The sequence below is a fragment of the Geotrypetes seraphini genome, chromosome 6 (genome assembly GCF_902459505.1).
Source record: "Geotrypetes seraphini chromosome 6, aGeoSer1.1, whole genome shotgun sequence".
NCBI classification, from domain to species: Eukaryota; Metazoa; Chordata; class Amphibia; order Gymnophiona; family Dermophiidae; genus Geotrypetes; species Geotrypetes seraphini.
The window spans coordinates 134,222,790-134,242,290 of record NC_047089.1 but is presented as its reverse complement, the minus strand read 5'-3'; the positions used below and the strand labels follow the sequence as shown (position 1 = coordinate 134,242,290).

The 19,501-nt window shown below is 46.8% G+C and overlaps 1 protein-coding gene across 2 annotated transcripts in view; it reads right to left on the bottom strand.

The window, feature by feature from the left end:
• Positions 1 to 19,501, bottom strand: part of UGGT2 (UDP-glucose glycoprotein glucosyltransferase 2) — a 448,230-nt gene that overhangs the window by 417,138 nt on the left and 11,591 nt on the right. For both annotated transcript variants that reach the window (XM_033949012.1, XM_033949013.1), the window contains exon 2: positions 17,793 to 17,875. In XM_033949012.1, the coding sequence (XP_033804903.1) occupies positions 17,793 to 17,875 (83 nt within the window). The remainder of the gene's footprint in view (positions 1 to 17,792; positions 17,876 to 19,501) is intronic.

Here is a 19,501-nt window from a genome sequence, read left to right as displayed (position 1 = left end):
GAGTTGGACCAGATATACTACCAGATCGACAAACTTAAAAGTGACAAATCCCCTGGACCGGATGGAATTCATCCGAGAGTATTAAAGGAATTGAAGGTTGAAATCGGAGAGCTATTGCAGAAACTTGCCAATCTGACAATCAGAACTGGACAGATACCAGAAGACTGGAAGATAGCGAATGTCACGCCAATTTTCAAAAAAGGATCGAGAGGGGAACCGGGCAACTACAGACCTGTGAGTCTTACGTCTGTCCCTGGAAAGATGGTTGAAGCACTGATCAAGGATAGCATAGTCCGGCACCTAGATACACACGACTTGATGAAACCCAGTCAACATGGGTTCAGGAAAGGGAAATCATGTTTAACGAATTTGCTTCAATTTTTTGAGACCGTGAACAAGCAAATTGATAGTGGAATGCCGGTGGACATAATTTATTTGGACTTCCAGAAAGCATTCGACAAAGTTCCGCATGAAAGACTTCTCAGGAAACTACAAAGCCATGGAATAGAGGGAGATATACAAAGGTGGATAGGCAAATGGCTGGAAAACAGGAAGCAGAGAGTGGGCATAAATGGGAAGTTCTCAGACTGGGAGAAAGTGACTAGTGGTGTGCCCCAGGGCTCGGTACTTGGGCCGATTCTATTTAATATATATATCAATGACCTGGAAGGCGGAATATCCAGTGAGATCATTAAGTTTGCAGACGACACAAAGCTATGCCGGGAAATCAGATCGCAGGAAGATAGCGAGGAACTCCAGAGCGACTTGTATCAGCTAGAGAAATGGGCAGAGCAATGGCAGATGAAGTTCAACGTGGAGAAATGCAAAGTAATGCATTTAGGTAGTAAGAATAAGGAACACGAGTATAGAATGTCAGGAGCAACTCTGGGTAAGAGCGAACAAGAAAAGGACCTGGGTGTACTGATAGATAGGACCCTGAAGCCGTCGGCACAATGTGCGGCAGCGGCAAAGAAAGCAAACAGAATGTTGGGCATGATAAAGAAAGGAATCACGAGTAGATCGGAGAAAGTCATAATGCCGCTTTATAGAGCAATGGTCAGACCACACTTGGAATACTGTGTACAACATTGGTCTCCCAACCTAAAGAAGGATATAAAACTGCTGGAGAGGGTGCAGAGACGAGCAACGAAACTAATAAGAGGTATGGAGAAATTGGAATACGAGGAACGACTCAAGAAACTGGGATTGTTCTCCCTTGAGAAGAGGAGGCTGCGAGGGGACATGATAGAGACGTTCAAAATACTGAAAGACATCGATAAAATAGAGCAGAAAAACAAATTATTTACATTGTCCAATGTGACACGGACAAGAGGACATGGTTTGAAGCTAAGGGGTGACAGGTCCAGGACAAATGTCAGGAAGTTCTGCTATACGCAGCGAGTGGTGGACGCATGGAATGCTCTTCCACAGGAGGTTATTAAGGAATCCACTGTGCTAGGATTCAAAGGCAAATTAGATGCACATCTCCTTATGAGAGGCATAGAGGGATATGGGTGATTAGAACAATCAGGTGTATACCTGACTGGGCCTCCGCGTGTGCGGATCGCCGGACTCGATGGACCATGGGTCTGATCCGGAGATGGCAATTCTTATGTTCTTATGTTCTTATGACCTTTTTAACTAGAAAGTTCTAGTTGGCCGCACCGCGCATGCACAACTGCCTTCCCGCCTGACGGAGGAGTGCGTGGTCCCCAGTTAAGATAAGCCAGCTAAGAAGCCAACCCGGGGAGGAGGGTGGGACGTAAGAATATCTGCCTGCTGTCCCTGGATAACACCTGTTACGGTAAGTAACTGTGCTTTATCCCAGGACAAGCAGGCAGCATATTCTTAACGTATGGGTGACCTCCAAGCTAACAGAGAGGGAGGAGGGATGGTTGGCCATTAGGAAAATAAATTTTGTAACACAGATTGGCCGAAGAGTCCATCCCGTCTGGAGAAGGCATCCAGACAGTAGTGAGTAGTGAACGTGTGAACTGAGGACCAAGTGGCAGCCTTGCAGATTTCCTCGATAGGTGTGGAGCGTAGGAAAGCCACAGAAGCAGCCATAGCTCTGACCCTGTGGGCCGTGACAGCACCTTCCAGTGAGAGACCGGCCCGAGCATAACAGAACGCAATGCAGGCAGCAAGCCAGTTGGAAAGCGTCCGTTTAGAGACAGGACGACCTAGACGGTTAGGATCGAAGGTCAGAAAGAGCTGAGGAGACGAGCGGTGAGCCCTGGTACGATCAAGGTAGTATGCAAGGGCACGCTTACAATTCAGCGAGTGTAACGCCTGTTCCCCAGGATGGGAATGGGGCTTAGGGAAGAAAACAGGCAATACAATGGACTGGTTGAGGTGGAAGTCCGAGACCACCTTAGGCAGAAATTTAGGATGGGTACGCAGAACCACCTTGTCATGGTGAAAAACAGTGAAAGGTGGGCCAGCAACCAGTGCATGCAGCTCACTAATCCTCCTGGCAGAGGTGATGGCAATGAGGAAAAGCACCTTCCACTTAAGAAATTTGAGTGAAGTTGTGGCAAGAGGCTCAAATGGAGGTTTCATGAGGGCTGATAGAACCACATTCAGGTCCCAGACGACTGGAGGAGGCTTCAGAGGTGGTTTGACATTGAAGAGGCCTCTCATGAACCAGGAAACCAGGGGATGAGCCGTAAGAGGTTTTCCGAGGATAGGCTCATGAAACGCAGTGATGGTACTGAGGTGGACTCTGATTGAGGTCGACTTGAGGCCAGCGTCGGAGAGAGAGAGCAAATAGTCCAGTACAGTTTCCACCGCCAGTGAGGTGGGATTGTGATGATGAAGGAGACACCAAGAGGAGAACCGGGTCCACTTCTGATGGTAACATTGGAGGGTGGCTGGTTTCCTGGAAGCATCCAAAATACGACGGACAGGCTGAGACAGATTCTCTGGAGAGGTCAGCCCGAGAGAAACCAAGCTGTCAGGTGGAGCGAGGACAGATTGGGATGTAGTAGAGACTGATGCTGCTATGTAAGTAGAGTAGGAAACACAGGAAGAGGAATGGGCTCCCTGGAGTTGAGCTGAAGCAGGAGGGAGAACCAGTGTTGGCGAGGCCACCGAGGGGCGATGAGGATCACGGTGGCTCTGTCCCTGCGGAGTTTGAAGAGCGTCCGCAACATCAGAGGTAGAGGAGGAAAGGCACAGAGGAGCCGATCCGTCCAGTCGAGCAGGAATGCATCCGGGGCCAGACGATGAGGAGAGAAGAGTCTGGAACAGAAATGGGGCAGCTGATGGTTGTGAGGAGCTGCAAAGAGGTCCACCTGAGGAGTGCCCCAGAGAGCAAAGATGGAGTGGAGTGTGGGAGGATCCAGGGTCCACTCGTGAGGTTGAAGGATGCGGCTGAGATTGTCGGCCAGGGAGTTCTGTTCGCCCTGGATATAGACAGCCTTGAGGAAGAGACTGTGGGCCGTGGCCCAGGTCCAGATGCGGATGGCCTCCTGACAGAGGAGGGAAGATCCGGTGCCGCCTTGCTTGTTTATGTAGTACATGGCGACTTGGTTGTCTGTGCACAGGAGAAGAACCTGAGGGTAGAGAAGGTGCTGGAAGGCCTTGAGAGCATAGAACATGGCCTTGAGTTCGAGGAAGTTGATGTGATGTTGACGCTCCTGAGGGGTCCAGAGTCCCTGGGTGCGAAGATCTCCCAGGTGAGCGCCCCATGCATAGGGGGGAGGCATCTGTGGTTATGATCATGGAGTGAGAGGGTAGATGAAAGAGTAGACCCCTGGAAAGATTGGAGGAGTTCAACCACCATTGAAGAGATTGCCGAAGAGACGATGTCACAGAGATGGGATGAGAAAGAGGATCGGTGGTCTGTGACCATTGGTTGGCTAGAGTCCACTGAGGTGGAGTCGCGCCAGAGGAAGTACATGGACCGTCGAGGCCATGTGGCCCAGGAGGATCATCATCTGCCGAGCTGGAATGGAGTGATGAAGGAGCACCTGACGGCAGAGGTGGAGCAGAGTTCGATGGCGGTCGGAGGGGAGAAATGCCCTCATTAGAGTGGTGTCGAGAACTGCTCCAATGAACTGAAGTCGCTGTGTGGGAAGCAGATGCGACTTGGGGTAGTTGATCTGGAAACCCAAGAGATGGAGGAACGAGATGGTGTGATGAGTGGCTTGAAGTACAAGCGGAGACTTAGGTGCTTTCACCAGCCAATCGTCCAAGTAGGGGAACACCTGAAGGTCGTGAGACCCGAGGAAGGCCGCCACCACAATAAGGCACTTGGTGAACACTCTGGGCGATGATGCGAGGCCAAAGGGTAGCACTTTGTACTGATAGTGATGGTGCTGTATCTGGAACCGTAGGTAGCGACGTGAAGTCGGATGGATTGGAATGTGAGTGTAGGCCTCCTTGAGGTCTAGGGAGCATAGCCAGTCGTGGTGGGAGAGAAGAGGGTAAAGCGTGGCTAGGGAGAGCATTCTGAACTTCTCTTTGACTAGACACTTGTTGAGGTCCCTGAGATCGAGGATGGGACGAAGGTCTCCTGTTTTTTTGGGGACCAGGAAGTAGCGGGAGTAGAATCCCTGACCCCTTTGGTCCGGAAGTACCTCTTCGATGGCATTGAGGAGAAGGAGGGACTGGACCTCCCTCAGGAGGAGGGGGGTTTGGGAGGAGTGAGAAGCAGACTCTACAGGAGGATGGTCTGGTGGAAGAGTCTGGAAGTTGAGAGAGTAGCCGTGGCGAATGATGTTGAGGACCCACTGGTCCGAAGTGATGACCTCCCAACGGCTGAGGAAAAGCTGAAGATGTCCTCCGATATGTTGAGGGAGAGGCAGCGATGGTGGGAGAATGGCTATGCTCTGGAGAAAAGAGTCAAAAGGGTTGAGACGGCTTAGATGAAGGAGGAGGTTTGGCAGGTTGAGTCTGTGGGCGAGCCTGAGTCTGATGTTGGTGGCGAGGACGGCGAGACTGTTGTTGAGGCGGATTGAGAGGTCTGGCCGAGAACTTGCGCTGGTAAGAAGACTGTTGTCTGTAGGGACGAGCAGGTGGAGTCTTCTTCTTAGGTTTGATCAGAGTGTCCCACCTGGTCTCATGTGCTGAGAGTTTCTGGGTTGTTGAGTCCAGGGACTCTCCGAAGAGTTCATCGCCCAGACAAGGTGCGTTAGCCAGGCGATCCTGGTGGTTAATGTCTAGGTCAGAGACTCTCAGCCATGCCAAACGGCGCATGGCCACCGCCATGGCAGAGGCGCGAGAGGTCAGCTCAAATGAGTCGTAGATGGAGCGAACCATAAATTTCCTGAGTTGGAGGAGGCTGGAAATTTGTTGCTGGAATAGAGGGACCTTACGTTCAGGAAGATATTTCTGTAAGGAGGAGAGCTGTTGCACCAGATGCTTCATGTAGAAGGAGAAGTGGAAGGTGTAGTTGTTGGCTCTATTGGCTAGCATGGAATTTTGGAAAAGGCGCTTACCAAATTTATCCATGGTTTTTCCCTCTCTGCCAGGAGGGGTGGAGGCATATACACTGGAACCCTGAGATTTTTTCAAAGTAGATTCCACCAGGAGGGACTCGTGGGGCAATTGAGGTTTGTCAAACCCTGGGATTGGGATAACCCGGTACAAGCTATCCAATTTACGAGGGGCTCCGGGAACAGTGAGGGGAGTCTCCCAGTTCTTATAGAAAGTTTCCCGTAAGATGTCGTGGACGGGTAACTTTAGAAATTCCTTGGGAGGTTGCTCAAAGTCTAGGGCATCGAGGAAAGCCTGAGACTTCTTAGAGTCGGACTCTAAGGGGATGGAAAGAGCTGCTGACATTTCCCTAAGGAATTTAGAGAAAGAGGATTGCTCTGGTTTGGAGGCGGTGTCGGTCATGGAGGGTTCTTCGTTGGTTGACGAAGCGTCCTCTTCGGTACCATGAGGGGAGTCTTCCCACAAGTCTGGGTCCCTAATGTCGGGGTGCGTACGTTTGGACATCGGCGTGGAGGGCTCGGCATGGCGGGTCTTTGAGAGAGATTTGCCTGAGCGCACCGAGGCGGTACCGGGTGAGGAAGACCGATGTTGTTGCAGCTGCTCCTGTAACTGTGTTTGGAGTATGGCTGCGATGCGGTCATCCAGGGGAGGCACCGGTACCGCTTTTTTCTTCTTCGGTACCATAGGTGCCGCTCTACGCTCCGGCGATGAGGAGGCCGATGATGAGGCACTCACCGAGATCGGAACGGAGTGTTTGCGGGGCCGGTGCGGCGCCGGAATGGCCGGTGTCGCAACCGTGGCAGGAGGGCGCTCGAGGGAAGTGGAAGGCTTCTTAGCTGGCTTACCTGGGCCCAACGACCCCGAGGAAGGGTCCGGTGGTGTCGACGTCGTCGGTGCCGACTTTTGGGGTGCCGTCGACGTCGCAGCAGGTTCCATGGCAGATCCGGTACCAAACAAAATATTTTGCTGGATCTGCCTATTTTTCAAAGTGCGCTTTTTAAGCGTAGCACAGCGGGTGCAGGTGTCAGCCCGATGCTCTGGACCCAGGCACTGGAGGCACCAATTGTGCGGGTCTGAAGAGAGAGATCGGGCGTGCACACCGCTGGCACTTCTTAAAACCTGGTTGAGGGGGCATGAAGGGAAACACGGCCTCCGCAAAATCAAAGCCGGAGGCCTGTATGGTGACAACAGGCCCCGCCGGGGCCGGCTCGAAAAAATAAAGAAAACTCGACGAGTTTTTTTTTTTTTTTTTTAAGGAAAAATAAAGTCATCCAAAGGGAAAAAAGGAAGAAATTCGGAAAAAATACGCGAGCGGGAAGGCAAACTAATGATTTCAACGGCCGTTGAAAAACATGCGACTTCTTCGCTCCGCGGAAACGAAGAAACTGGGGACCACGCACTCCTCCGTCGGGCGGGAAGGCACTCGCGCATGCGCGGTGCGGCCAACTAGAACTTTCTAGTTAAAAAGGTCCATACCGGGGCACCGTCGGTGACGTCACCCATACGTTAAGAATATGCTGCCTGCTTGTCCTGGGATAACAACTGGTTGTCACGGGTATGGGGACAAGGCCATTCACCGCCCTGTGGAGCAGTAAATGGCCTTGTCCCCGCAGTCAAGAATCTGCTACAAGTTGCCTCCCTTCCCACCTCTCCGGGTCAGCAGCCCCCCTCGCAATCATGAGTGCAGCAGCCACCCTCCTTCCCTATCATGGGTCAAAAAGCCCCCCACCCTCACACCCAATGCGTTCACTGCCACCACTAGCAATTCCATTTATAAACAGGCCCCCACCCTCTGCCGAAGCTACCTGGAAGGCTTCCCTCCAATGTCAGAGCTGACATCGGAGGAAAGCCTTCCGAGTCAGCCAGGAATCCCAGTTACCTCAACAGTCCTCCTTTCAGCTAGGCTGCTCCTTCCTGCCTTCAGAGGCACTTGTATGCAGTAGCTCTTGCACGCTGCACATGGCTGACCCAAGTCTCTGCAAACAAGTGCCGCTGAAGGCAGGAAGAAGCAGCCCAGCTGGAAGGAGGGCTGTAGAGGTAACTGGGATCCCCGGCTGACCATCTATTATTTCACTTGGTCGTATCAAATAGTACACTGAATTGGGATGTAAATTCAAATTGCCCAAAAAGTCTCCCCCTTGAAGCTAGGTAACTTGGCAGCTCTGCAGCATGAGTCAAGAACCAGACAAGCTGTGCAAGCCATTTTCACCCTCCATTGTCGCTGGTACAAACTAGGAAGTGCCATGGGATAATATAAATGAGGTATATATTTACAGAGTTTTACATGTGAGAAAGGCTTCACAAACAGAAGTAGAAAAAAAAAAAAATCAAATCACTTTCTTTGGTGTTTATTAAAGGTTATAGACAGCAAGACAACAGTACTCTAGGACAGTGTTCAAAGGAATTTGTCCAGGAAACTTAATAGTTTGCAGGGTAAAATTTCCTAGGTTAAGAACATCCCTTCAATTAGAATGCACATAGGTACATTCGTAGCAGTGGACTTCAAAGGGAAGATTTTCAAAGGGAATTTCAGCCAACATTATCAAAGAGAGGATCTATTTATATGACACAGAAACATACACAAATACATGCACTCTGTCAGGCAATTTTCTTGTATCAAAAGTGACTTTGTGGCAGTGGGAGAGAAGAAGCAGCAGACAGGTGCACAGCGGGTGTTCTTGTCAATTCTCCCTGTCAAGGATTGAGGATCAAGGCAGAGAAGCTCACATTCTGGAGATTAATGTGTGGAAACGTGAATAGTGTCGTCAAGAGCATTTTGGCATACTGGACCATGGGATGATTTACCAAGGGTTACTGAGTGGAGATGGTGGGGATATGATCGAGACCTTCAAAATACTGAAAGGAATCGACAAAATAGAGCAGAGAAGATTATTTACATTGTCCAATTTGACACGGACAAGAGGACATGAAATGAAGCTAAGGGGGGACAAGTTCAGGACTAATGTCAGAAAGTTCTGCTTCACACAGAGAGTGGTTGGCATCTGGAATACTCTCCCAGGGGAGATTATTGCAGAATCGACAGTCCTAGGCTTCAAAAGCAAACTAGATGCATATCTCCTTGAGAGAGGCATATAAAGTATGGTTGGCTATAAAATAAACCAGGTGTATACCTGGCAGGGCCTCCGCGTGTGCGGATCGCCGGACTTGATGGACCGAAGGTCTGATCCGGAGATGGCGCTTCTTATGTTCTTATATGTTCTTATCAATCAAAGAAGAGAAGAAGTGCCTTCATTAGTAGACTGCCTAACTTACTGAAGACAGAGTTAACTAGAATTGTTAGGATTGGGTGATCAAAGCCCCAAAGTAATTATAAGCCTTCAATTAAGTGAATCATTAACTATCTCTATACAAAATGTCTGGAAAGCAGTACTGTATATACTAATGCCTATACTATGGTAAATAAGATTTTGGATCTAGAGGCTGTGAACTAAGAAGCCGATATGGATTTAGTAGTATCACAAAGACCCATGACTGGGATATACTTATACTGGGCTATAATCTGGTCAAGAAAGACAGGGTAGGAAGAAAATGAGGGGTGTAGTCCATACTTCAGGTGCTAGATGTGGTGTACTTGGACTTTAGTAAAGTCTTTGGCATGGTGCCACATAGGCGATTGATAAATAAACGGAGTGCCTTCGATATGGCCCCTAAAGTGACAAACTGGATTAAAAGCTGGTTAAGTGGGAGACAAAGGGTAGTGGTAAATTGAGTTTGCTCCAAGGAAAAGGATGTTAGTAGAGCTGTCCTTGGGCCAGCTCTTTTCAACATCTTTGCGAGTAATACTGCAGAAGGACTGTTGGGTAAAGTTTGTCTGTAATAAGAACATAAGAATTGCCGCTGCTGGGTCAGACCAGTGGTCCATCATGCCCAGCAGCCCGCTCACACGGTGGCCCTCTGGTCAAAGACCAGCTTCTCTAAATGACACTAGCCCTACCAGCGTACGTCCTTGTTCAGCAGGAACTTGTCTAACTTAGTCTTGAATCCCTGGAGGGTGTGTTCCTCTATGACAGACTCTGGAAGAGCGTTCCAGTTTTCTACCACCCTCTGGGTGAAGAAGAACTTCCGTACGTTTGTGCGAAATCTATACCCTTTCAATTTTAGAGAGTGCCCTCTCATTCTCCCTATCTTGGAGAGGGTGAACAACCTGTCCTTATCTACTAAGTCTATTCCCTTCAGTACCTTGAATGTTTATATCATGTCCCCTCTCAATCTCCTCTGTTCGAGGGAGAAGAGGCCCAGTTTCTCTAATCTTTCGCTGTACGGCAGCTCCTCCAACCCCTTAACCATCTTAGTCGCTCTTCTCTGGTCTCTTTCAAGTAGTACCGTGTCCTTCTTCATGTATGGCGACCAATGCTGGACGCAGTACTCCAGGTGAGGGCGCACCATAGCCCGGTACAGCGGCATGATAACCTTCTCCGATCTGTTTGTGATCCCCTTCTTTATTATTCCTAGCATTCTGTTTGCCCTTTTCGCCGCCGCCGCACACTGCACAGACAGCTTCATCGACTTGCTTCAGAACTCCCAAGAGGGTGTGGATAAAATGTGGAGTTTGTGAAGTATTTTGTAGATTTTTTCTACATACAACACCTGCTTTTCGTATGGTTCGGGGTAAATCTAGTTAGAAACATATGCGTTAGTTAAGGCCACGCCTAATAGAAACATACAAAAAAGGACATAAGAGTCCAGTCCTCCGCGGGTGTTTGATGAAAATGCATACCATGGTTGTTATTGCTGTTGTATTTACTGTTGCTTAATAAAATAGATTTGACTTAAAAAATCTGAATATGGATTGTACCAAGGCCAGAAAAACACTACAGATTAATATTAAGAAAAAGCATAATAATATTCTCTTTATGTATTTTGCTATTAAACCAAATCCTAGGGGAAATCAGGTAATGCGTAACAGACTTCTAGAGGTATTAATGACTCCATTTTGTATTAATCTTCCTCCATGTTGGCTTCTGTCTTTCTTTGCGTCTCTTCTTGGGGAAAAAAATACTGAAGTTTTCCCGCCTATAAAAGGCCTGTGATTCTAGTGTTCTTTGTGTGGACGGATATGCCTAGGGGGAATAGGAGAGACCTCATGGCTTAAGTATTAAGAGATGGTCCTGGCATTCCAATGCTGGGAATAGAAGAAAATCTAGGTTTTGAATGCAGTATTGATCAGGAATGAACTATGAATGTTGCGTGTGTATGGGTGAAGGGATCCCTATGTGTGAAAATGATGTGTGATAGAATGATTTGTATTTAATTTCAAATGTTTTACATATAAGATTCAAGAAACTTAAAGGAGAAATTCTGAAAAGTACCACATCTGTAGTTTGACTTGTCTGACCTTTCAGCTAGCCTACCATAGAAACATGTACTTGTAGCCCACTTAGGAATGTGGTTCAGTGAAACTTGAAGCTGTTAGTTTTCCAAGCATGGGTTCTGCAAACACAGATAAGCTGTTTGATTTAAACTTTTTGAGAATTACAAAGTGTTTATTGGATATGTTATGTGTTGTGCATTAAGAAATTGATGTAAGCAAAAATATGATTTGAAAAAAATTTTCCTATGTTAAAATGAATTTTCTTTGTTCAAAACTAAAAAGACAGCCTCTCTGTTGGCTGATTGGTTGACAGGTGTGATATAATGCATTGTAAAAGTATATAAGTGAACCTGGTGGCAGGGATTTCTTGGGGGCCGTGTATCAGTCCAGCCTCACCTGTGTATGTTCCAGTTTGGCAGGAACTTGTCCAACTTTGTCTTGAATCCCTGGAGGGTGTTTTCACTTATAACAGACTCCGGAAGAGCGTTCCAGTTTTCTACCACTCTCTGGGTGAAGAAGAACTTCCTTACATTTGTACAGAATCTATCCCCTTTCAACTTTAGAGTGCGCCCTCTCGTTCTCCCTACCTTGGAGAGGGTGAACAATCTGTCTTTATCTGCTAAGTCTATTTCCTTCAGTATTTTGAATGTTTCGATCAAGTCCCCTCTCAGTCTCCTCTTTTCAAGGGAGAAGAGGCCCAGTTTCTTCTTATCTTGGCAGATACAGTTTCTCCAATCTCTCACTATATGACAACTACTCCAGCCCCTTAACCATTTTAGTCGCTCTTCTCTGGACTCTTTTGAATAGTACCGTGTCCTTCTTCGTGTATGGCGACCAGTGCTGGCGCAGTACTCCAGGTGAGGGCGCACCATGGTCCAGTACAGCGGCAGGAAAACCTTCTCCAATCTGTTCATGATCCCCTTCTTAATCAATCCTAGCATTCTGTTCGCCCTTTTCGCCGTCACGCATTGCACAGAAGGCTTCATCGACTTGTCAATCAGAACTCCCAAGTCTACTTCCTGGGACTACATAAAAAAATAGATGATATGGGCCAACGCTTGCATGAGTTTGAAGAGTTATTTCTCATGATCAAGAACTCAATGAACTGCAAAATCATCGCGAACAGTTGGATGGCAAGGTGGAAGACCTAGTTCTCAAAATTGAAGATAGTGAGAATAGAGCTCAGCATAATAACTTGAGAGGGGTACTGGAACATGTGGCAGAGTGTGATATGGCCAAGCTCATGTGGTCCATATGTCATAAATTTCTGCAGGAGGTGAAACCAGTGGCAGAGCTGCTGGCGTTTGACTTTGAATGCATACATAGAGCCTTAGGGCCTCAACAGATGGGAAGGCCCCGCGACACTGTGGCATGTTTTCTCCGATACCCGCAGAAAGAGCAGGTTCTACAAGTGGCCCGTAAAGTGGGGCATCTACCTTTGAGGGAGCTCGGGTGGAATTATTTGCGGAAATATCAGCTATCATATTACGCCGCTGAAGGGAGTGCCGTGAAGTCACTGGATGCCTACAAGAGAACAATATTAAATATAAATGGCACTACCCTTTTGGCTTATCTTTTATGGTGAAAAATAAATTACAGCGTGTATCATCAGCTGTTGAAGCTCAACACTTGCTAGTTCGAGCAAAGCTGTGGCCGGGAGATGGAGAGAAATGCCATGGGCCTCCAGAGTTTTACATGTGGGGTCCTCCGGGTCAGAGATGGTATAGGGTGGACCAGAAGCAGCGATTACAGCATCACCCTGAGCAGCAGTCAGGATCAGCGAGCAGTTTTACAGCTGTGTTCCATTTCCCTTCTTAAGGATATAAGAGGTTGGCAGTTTGGAGCCTTGAGATCCTATTTTTACCGGACGGTTCAGAAGGGAGCTACAATGCCTGGTATGGGACTGCCAAGGAGGACGATATCACTTGAAGTTTGGCTCTGGTTTCGCAGAGGCCTAGACGCTATGGTCTTGGAGGGTGGGGGAGGTGGGTTGCTAGAGTTGGGGGGATGGGGCAGGGGTTTGAGAGCATAGTGAGTATTAAGTGCGACTGTGAGAGTGTTTGGGGATTAAGTTGTATGGATGGGAGTCTACGATTGGGATTGTTTGGAGGGGAGCTCTCAATGGAAGTGAGTGAAAGGAACTGATTATACAGTGATACCTTGGAATCCAAACTTAATCCGTTCCAGAACCCCATTCGAGTTCCAAAGCGTTCTAGTTCCAAGACAATTTTTCCCATTGAAAATAATAGAAACTGGATTAATCCGTTCCTGGGTCCCACACTCAAATTTTAACAGGAAACACACTGGATTTTAAGGTAAAATATTAACAAATATTCCAAAGCAGATTTCAGATTCCAAGACAAAATTTACTACAAAAAAAGTTTGGATTCCAAGTCGTTCGAGTTCTGGGGTGTTGGGATTCCGAAGCAGAGTTCAGATTCCAAGACAAAATTTACTACAAAAAAAAGTTTGGATTCCAAGTCGTTCGAGTTCTGGGGTGTTGGGATTCCGAAGCAGAGTTCAGATTCCAAGACAAAATTTACTACAAAAAAAAGTTTGGATTCCAAGTCGTTCGAGTTCTAGGGTGTTTGGATTCCGAGGTACCACAGTATTATGTTTATACAGTGGTACCTCGGTTTACGAGTGCACCAGTTTGCGAGTGTTTTGCAAAACGAGCAAAACATTCGCAAACTTGGTGCCTCGTAAACCGAGCTTGCCTCGCTGTACAAGCACCCACCCCCCCCCCCGTGATCCGGCATCCCCCACCCCGCTCGCGTTGCCCCCCTTCACCGCAATCCTACTTCCCCCCCCCCCCCCCGAGCAGTCAATGACACTTCCTTTACCCGACTTGGCACCAGTGCCCGAAGATCCTCCCTCTTCTGGTGCGGCCTGGGCTGGGCGGTGCATCGGAGATCCTCCTTCTTCTGTCTGGACTGGCTTTGAGCATTTGCACATGCTCAAAGCCTTCTGGTCTCGCTCTCTCCGAGATTGAGAGTGAGACCAGAAGGCTTTGAGCATACGCAAATGCTCAAAGCCAGTCCAGCCCGGCCAAGTCAGAAGAAGGAGGATCTCCGACGCACCACCCAGTCCGGGCCGCGCCAAAGAGGGAGGATCTTCGGGCACCAGCACTGGTGCCAAGTCGGGTAAAGGAAGTGTCATTGACTGCTCGGGGGGGGAGGGGGGGAAGTAGGATCGCGGTGGAGGGGGGGCAATGCAAGTGGGGGGAGGATGTCGGTTCGCAGGGGGGGGGGAAGCTGGATCGCAGGGAGGGGTTTGGAACAGTGTCGGATTCCTCAAGGGGGGGAGAATGGAGCAGCGCCGGTAGCCTCGGGGGGGGGGGAGGAGGTGGAACCAATCAAAGCAGTTTCCCTTACTTCCTATGGGGAAACTTGCTTTGATATACGAGCAATTTGGTTTACGAGCATGCTTCTGGAACGAATTATGCTCGTAAACCAAGGTTCCACTGTATTATGCTTTCTAAATGTCAAATGTGGTTGTCAATGGCTGGGGACGTTTTTAATTCCCCTCTAAAGCATCAAAATTGCTTAAAGGAAGCGGAAAACCTGCAATCTGGGGTGAGTTTTATACATGAGATTCAATTGCTCCCCAGTTGTGGGAAGTATTTTGTATATATCAACTATTTACATAACTTATTTGCTTCCAATACGGTTTCATCTAAAACAAACAGAGAGGCGATATTATTGAGAGGGTTGGGGTGGGAAGGGGGTAGAGGGTGACATGGGGGGGCCGGGGGGGGAGGGTTAAGGATATTTGATTCAGGTGAAGAACTTTCGGGGCCGGGGGGAGGATAAGGTGGGACTGAGAGTGGGGATGGAAGGGTATACAGGGGGGAAAGTCTACCAGTTAGCCTATCTGAGCTTGTATGATAGTATAGATATAGGTTTTTGGACAGCTTATGTATATGTTGCCCTCAGATGACTGACATACAATTTATGTCCCTTAACACACCTACCAAACATAGACTTCTGTTTAGGGAAGCACAGCGTTTAAAGGCTACGGTTCTTTTTATACAGGAAACGCATTTGCGCACTAGATATGAGTGACTGGTATACCATCCACACTATCCTCAGGGGTTTTTTTGCATCTCAAGGGGGGGGTGTCTAAGACGAAAGGAGTGGACATTCTGTTTCATGATCAACACTCCTGGCAGATACAGAAGGTGGTGAGAGATCCGGAGGGACAGTATTTGCTTATCAGGGCTCAGTTATGGCACACCATTTATACACTTTAAAAAATCTATGCACCTAATGCGGCTCAAGGGGCTTTCTATATACAACTGTCCTAGGTTTTAGCAACTCACTTAGAAAGGTGATCAATAGTGGGAGACGATTTTAATTTAACCTCATGCCCCTCCATAGATAATTCCACAGGAATGGTTCAATATGCACAGCAGGATAGGGCTCAATTTGGGGGTTTTCTTAGTCAATGGGGTATTTTGGACTTTTTGCGGATGAGAAATCCAAGAATAAGGGAGTATACATATTGTGCACCTAGGCATTCCTTCTTTTTACGAACTGATATGTGGTTTGGGAAGCTATCCCAGTTGGGTTGCTTTCTGAGATTACAATTCATCAAGCAACCTGGTCTGATCATGCCCCAGTCACTATGACTCTTCAACTAGGCCCACTGAAGATAGGTAGGTGAAATTGGCAACTCCAAGATTCGCTATTATTATAACCCAATAATATCACCATACTGGAATCTCAGTTGCGAGATTTTCTTGACCTTAACGATATTTCCGGACTGGAGTCTGCTATCCTATGAGAATCTTTAAAAGCAGTTATGCGAGGGAATATTATTTTCTTACAGGTCCATCTGAAGAAAACACAAACAGAACAGGAATCCCAGCTCCGCTCCCAAATAGTACAAGTCGAACGTGAATGAAGAATGGCTGCAGATACAACCGTGCCCCAGACTAAATTGAAAGAGGTTCAACATCAACTGCACGAATTAGTTAAGGGATATAGCTGACAAATTGAATAAAATAAAATCATTTTGAATTTAATAACAAAGTTAGTCGATTATTGGCGCAAAAGCTTCACAAACGTAGAAAACAGAATTATATTGCAGAGATTTTGGGTGATAGGGGAGAACTTCTCATTTGACACTGACTATACACCAGCAATTTCAGCACTATTTTCGAACCCTTTACACTCCAGAAACAACTCACTCAGCTTTACCCTAGCTAAAAACTATCAATCAGGATATCTACCACAGATATCTTTAGCAGAGGCTGAAACACTGTCCCAACCTATGATAATTTTTTTAGCTAGGGTAAAGCTACCACAGATATCTTTAGCAGAGGCTGAAACACTGTCCCAACCTATCACATTAGAAGAGGTGCTCTGGGCAATAAAGGATTTACCTAACTCTAAGGGACCAGGATTGGATGGCTTTGGTAATAGATTTTATAAAAGCTTTGCTAACTATTTGGCCCTTCTATTGTTGAGGGTCTTTAACGTTTTTGATGAGACTACCATTCTACCCCATTCGTGGAGATTAGCTGCTGTCACTTTGATACCTAAACCCGGTTAGAACCCTGAATATTGTAGTTCCTATAGACCCATTTCATTACTAACAGACTAATTTTGGCAGCTCGCCTCCAAAAGGTGTCTGGGAGCGATAGTGCATCCCGACCAATCAGAATTTGTCCAGGGTAGAAAGGCAGCTGATAACATCTGCAGAGCCTTGCATATCATTGATGCTGCCAGTGACATCACATACCAGCTATGCTGCTTTCTTTAGATGCAGAGAAGGCGTTTGACCGGGTGTCTTAATAACATAAGAATTGCCGCTGCTGGGTCAGACCAGTGGTCCATCATGCCCAGCAGTTCGCTCTCGTGTTGGCCCTTAGGTCAAAGACCAGTGCCCTAACTGAGACTAGCCTTATCTGCGTACGTTCTTGTTCAGCAGGAACTTATCTAACTTTGTCTTGAATCCCTGGAGGGTGTTTTCCCCTATAACAGCCTCCGGAAGAGCGTTCCAGTTTTCTACCACTCTCTGTGTGAAGAAGAACTTCCTTATGTTTGTACGGAATCTATCCTCTTAACTTTAGAGAGTGTCCTCAAGTTCTCTCCACCTAGTGATTTGCTCAGGTAAATTGGTCTGTTATGAATGGTTTTACATGAATTTATTCAGGTCCTTAAGCATTTTTCCCTGTCTGTCCTGGTGGGCTCACAATCTATCTAATATACCTGGGAGAATTAAGTCACTTGCCCAAGGTCACAAGGAGCAGCGTGGGTTTGAACACACAACCTCAGGGTGCTGAGGCTGTAGCTTTAACCACTGTGCCACACTCTCTCTCTTACAGTACTTCCCACCCTGAGGGCAAATCTACAATCACCATGAAATGCACTATGCAGTCAAAGAAGGCTGAAGCACATGCTCAAGGCTCCATGCCAGCTGACCATGCAGTGAATCTTATGGTAGTTGTAGATTCACCACTCCGAACGAGGGGAGTAAGAGATTAAAACAGTTCACAGGTAAGGGGGAGGTGGACAGAAGGTAGAAGACAGATGCTGGAATTCTTTTGGGGGGTGGGGGTAAGGTAAGGTAAGGAGGGAAATAGAGGCTGTAGATCACTGGGATGAGAAAGAAGATAGTGGAGGAGAAATACAGGAGACTAAGGGAGAGAAGGAATTCTATGTGCATGACCTTCTAGGGATAGTGTCGATGTTCATGTAGCCTTCCACAAAGAAGTTGCACACACCTATAATAGATTAAAATGGAGATATACCAGAAAGACTCTCAATAAATTTGCAAACATGCTCATAATGGCAAATTCAACAATGACACTTATAATCACACTACAGATCGGAATTAATTGATCCGATATCCATATTAAGGCAATCACATTGATGCCACAAATTGCGTAGTAATATACATACCAATAAACAAACATACAAAATACAGATAATGTAGCAGAAGACAAGAATATAAATATAATGTAATAAAATGGGCTATGGCTCATCTAATGATACATATTACCTCTACTTACCCCCTTCTTTATATACAGTTAATTCTCGGACAGTATCCAAAAACTGCCAAAACTTCTCATTGCCTTCCTCTGCAATGAATTCACTATTAAAATAAAACCAAATACGACAGTTTAAGTTAATTTCTCAGAAAGTCAGAAGATAAAACAGGAGATCATAGTTTGTGATTTAGTAAAGTGATCAAGCATGTTTAATATCTTTAATACATCCTAGAAAGGTAAGGTAGTGCTCACAGTCTCCGAGATCAGGGCAACTAGTAGATGGAATACAGATTTCCTACAGATATCTTCAACAATAATTGCCTTACAAATAAAACAGTGGTTACTACACAGTATTGAAGGAGAATAGAACTGAGGAGCCTAATGGGTACAGCAGTGGGCTGAGAACCAGGGGAGTCCAATTTAAATCCAACTGCTTCTTCTTGTGATCTTGTGCAAGTCATTTAACTCTTCATTGTCCCTCCAGGGAGAGAAAAAATATCCATGCTTCCTCCCTCCAACCGGCAGGCCCGCCTCCAACTGAATGGCGGGCATGCCCCTTCTCGATGCATCATGGGATGAACCGGGGAGGGGCCTAAGGTCCTGATTAGCCCAGGCGCTTATGGCCTCTCCCATAGGATGCACTGGGAGTGGCCCAAGATGCAGACTGGTCAGCTCCCTTAGGCCACTCCCATAAGCTTTTGAGACTGGGTGTCCCATACAGAGTCCGGCCCCTAGACCTGATTTTATATTGTCTAAGTCACAACATACAAGTTCCATCCAGGCAGCCTCATAAAACTTTCGATTAACCTTGCAGTACGGCTAAGTTTAGTTTGGCCCCCATCCCGCCCACCTCCTGCCCTCACTACTCTTTCAAAAACACCCCTTTCTGCTCTGGACATACAAAGAGATTCAGAAGCCTAAAAAGTCTCTGGATACATCTAAAAACCCATTTCAATTATCGGCACTTGGTCGACCTGTTTTTTAGGTCATCCAAGTGTCAACTTGGGCAGGTTTCTAGATGTATTTTTGTTTTGATTTCGAGCCCCTTAGGACTTAAGACACATAAAGGCATTTGCAAGGGAACCATTAAAAAAACAAACAAACAACCACCCCCCCATGAACTAGTCCCCTATTTACCAACTCCTATGAGGAACCGTGTCAAAGACTTTGCTGAAATCTAGGTAGACTACATCTAGCAACATCCTCTATCCAATTCTCCAGTCACCCAGTCAAAGAAATCGATCAGTTTCATTTGGCATTATTTCCCCTTGGTGAAATCATGTTGTCTCGGATCTTGTAGTCCATTGGATTCTAGGTAGTTCAAATGATTCCCATGAGTGGGATGTAACCGTACTTGGTTATAATCTTTTTAGAAAAGGATAGAGAGAGCCAAAGAGGTGGATGAGTGGAACTATAATAGCAGCTTTATTTGTATCGCGTCATACCTTTCTGTTCAAGACGGTTTACAACAAGAGAGGCTGCATGAATACAGCAAAGTTATATCAGTAGGAGAACACAGTAGGCCTGCAGTAGGAGAACACAAGCAGGCGTGTAATGTAATTATATATAACAGGAGGTAGGAGCATGCAAGTAGACATAGAGGAAATTGTTTGAGGTTTAAATTTGTCAAATAAATTGGTTTTCAATGATCTTCTGAATGACTGATATGACAAAACACAATATTAAAGCAGCTGAAATACAAGGGTCCTGGGAAACAGAGGAGGCATTAC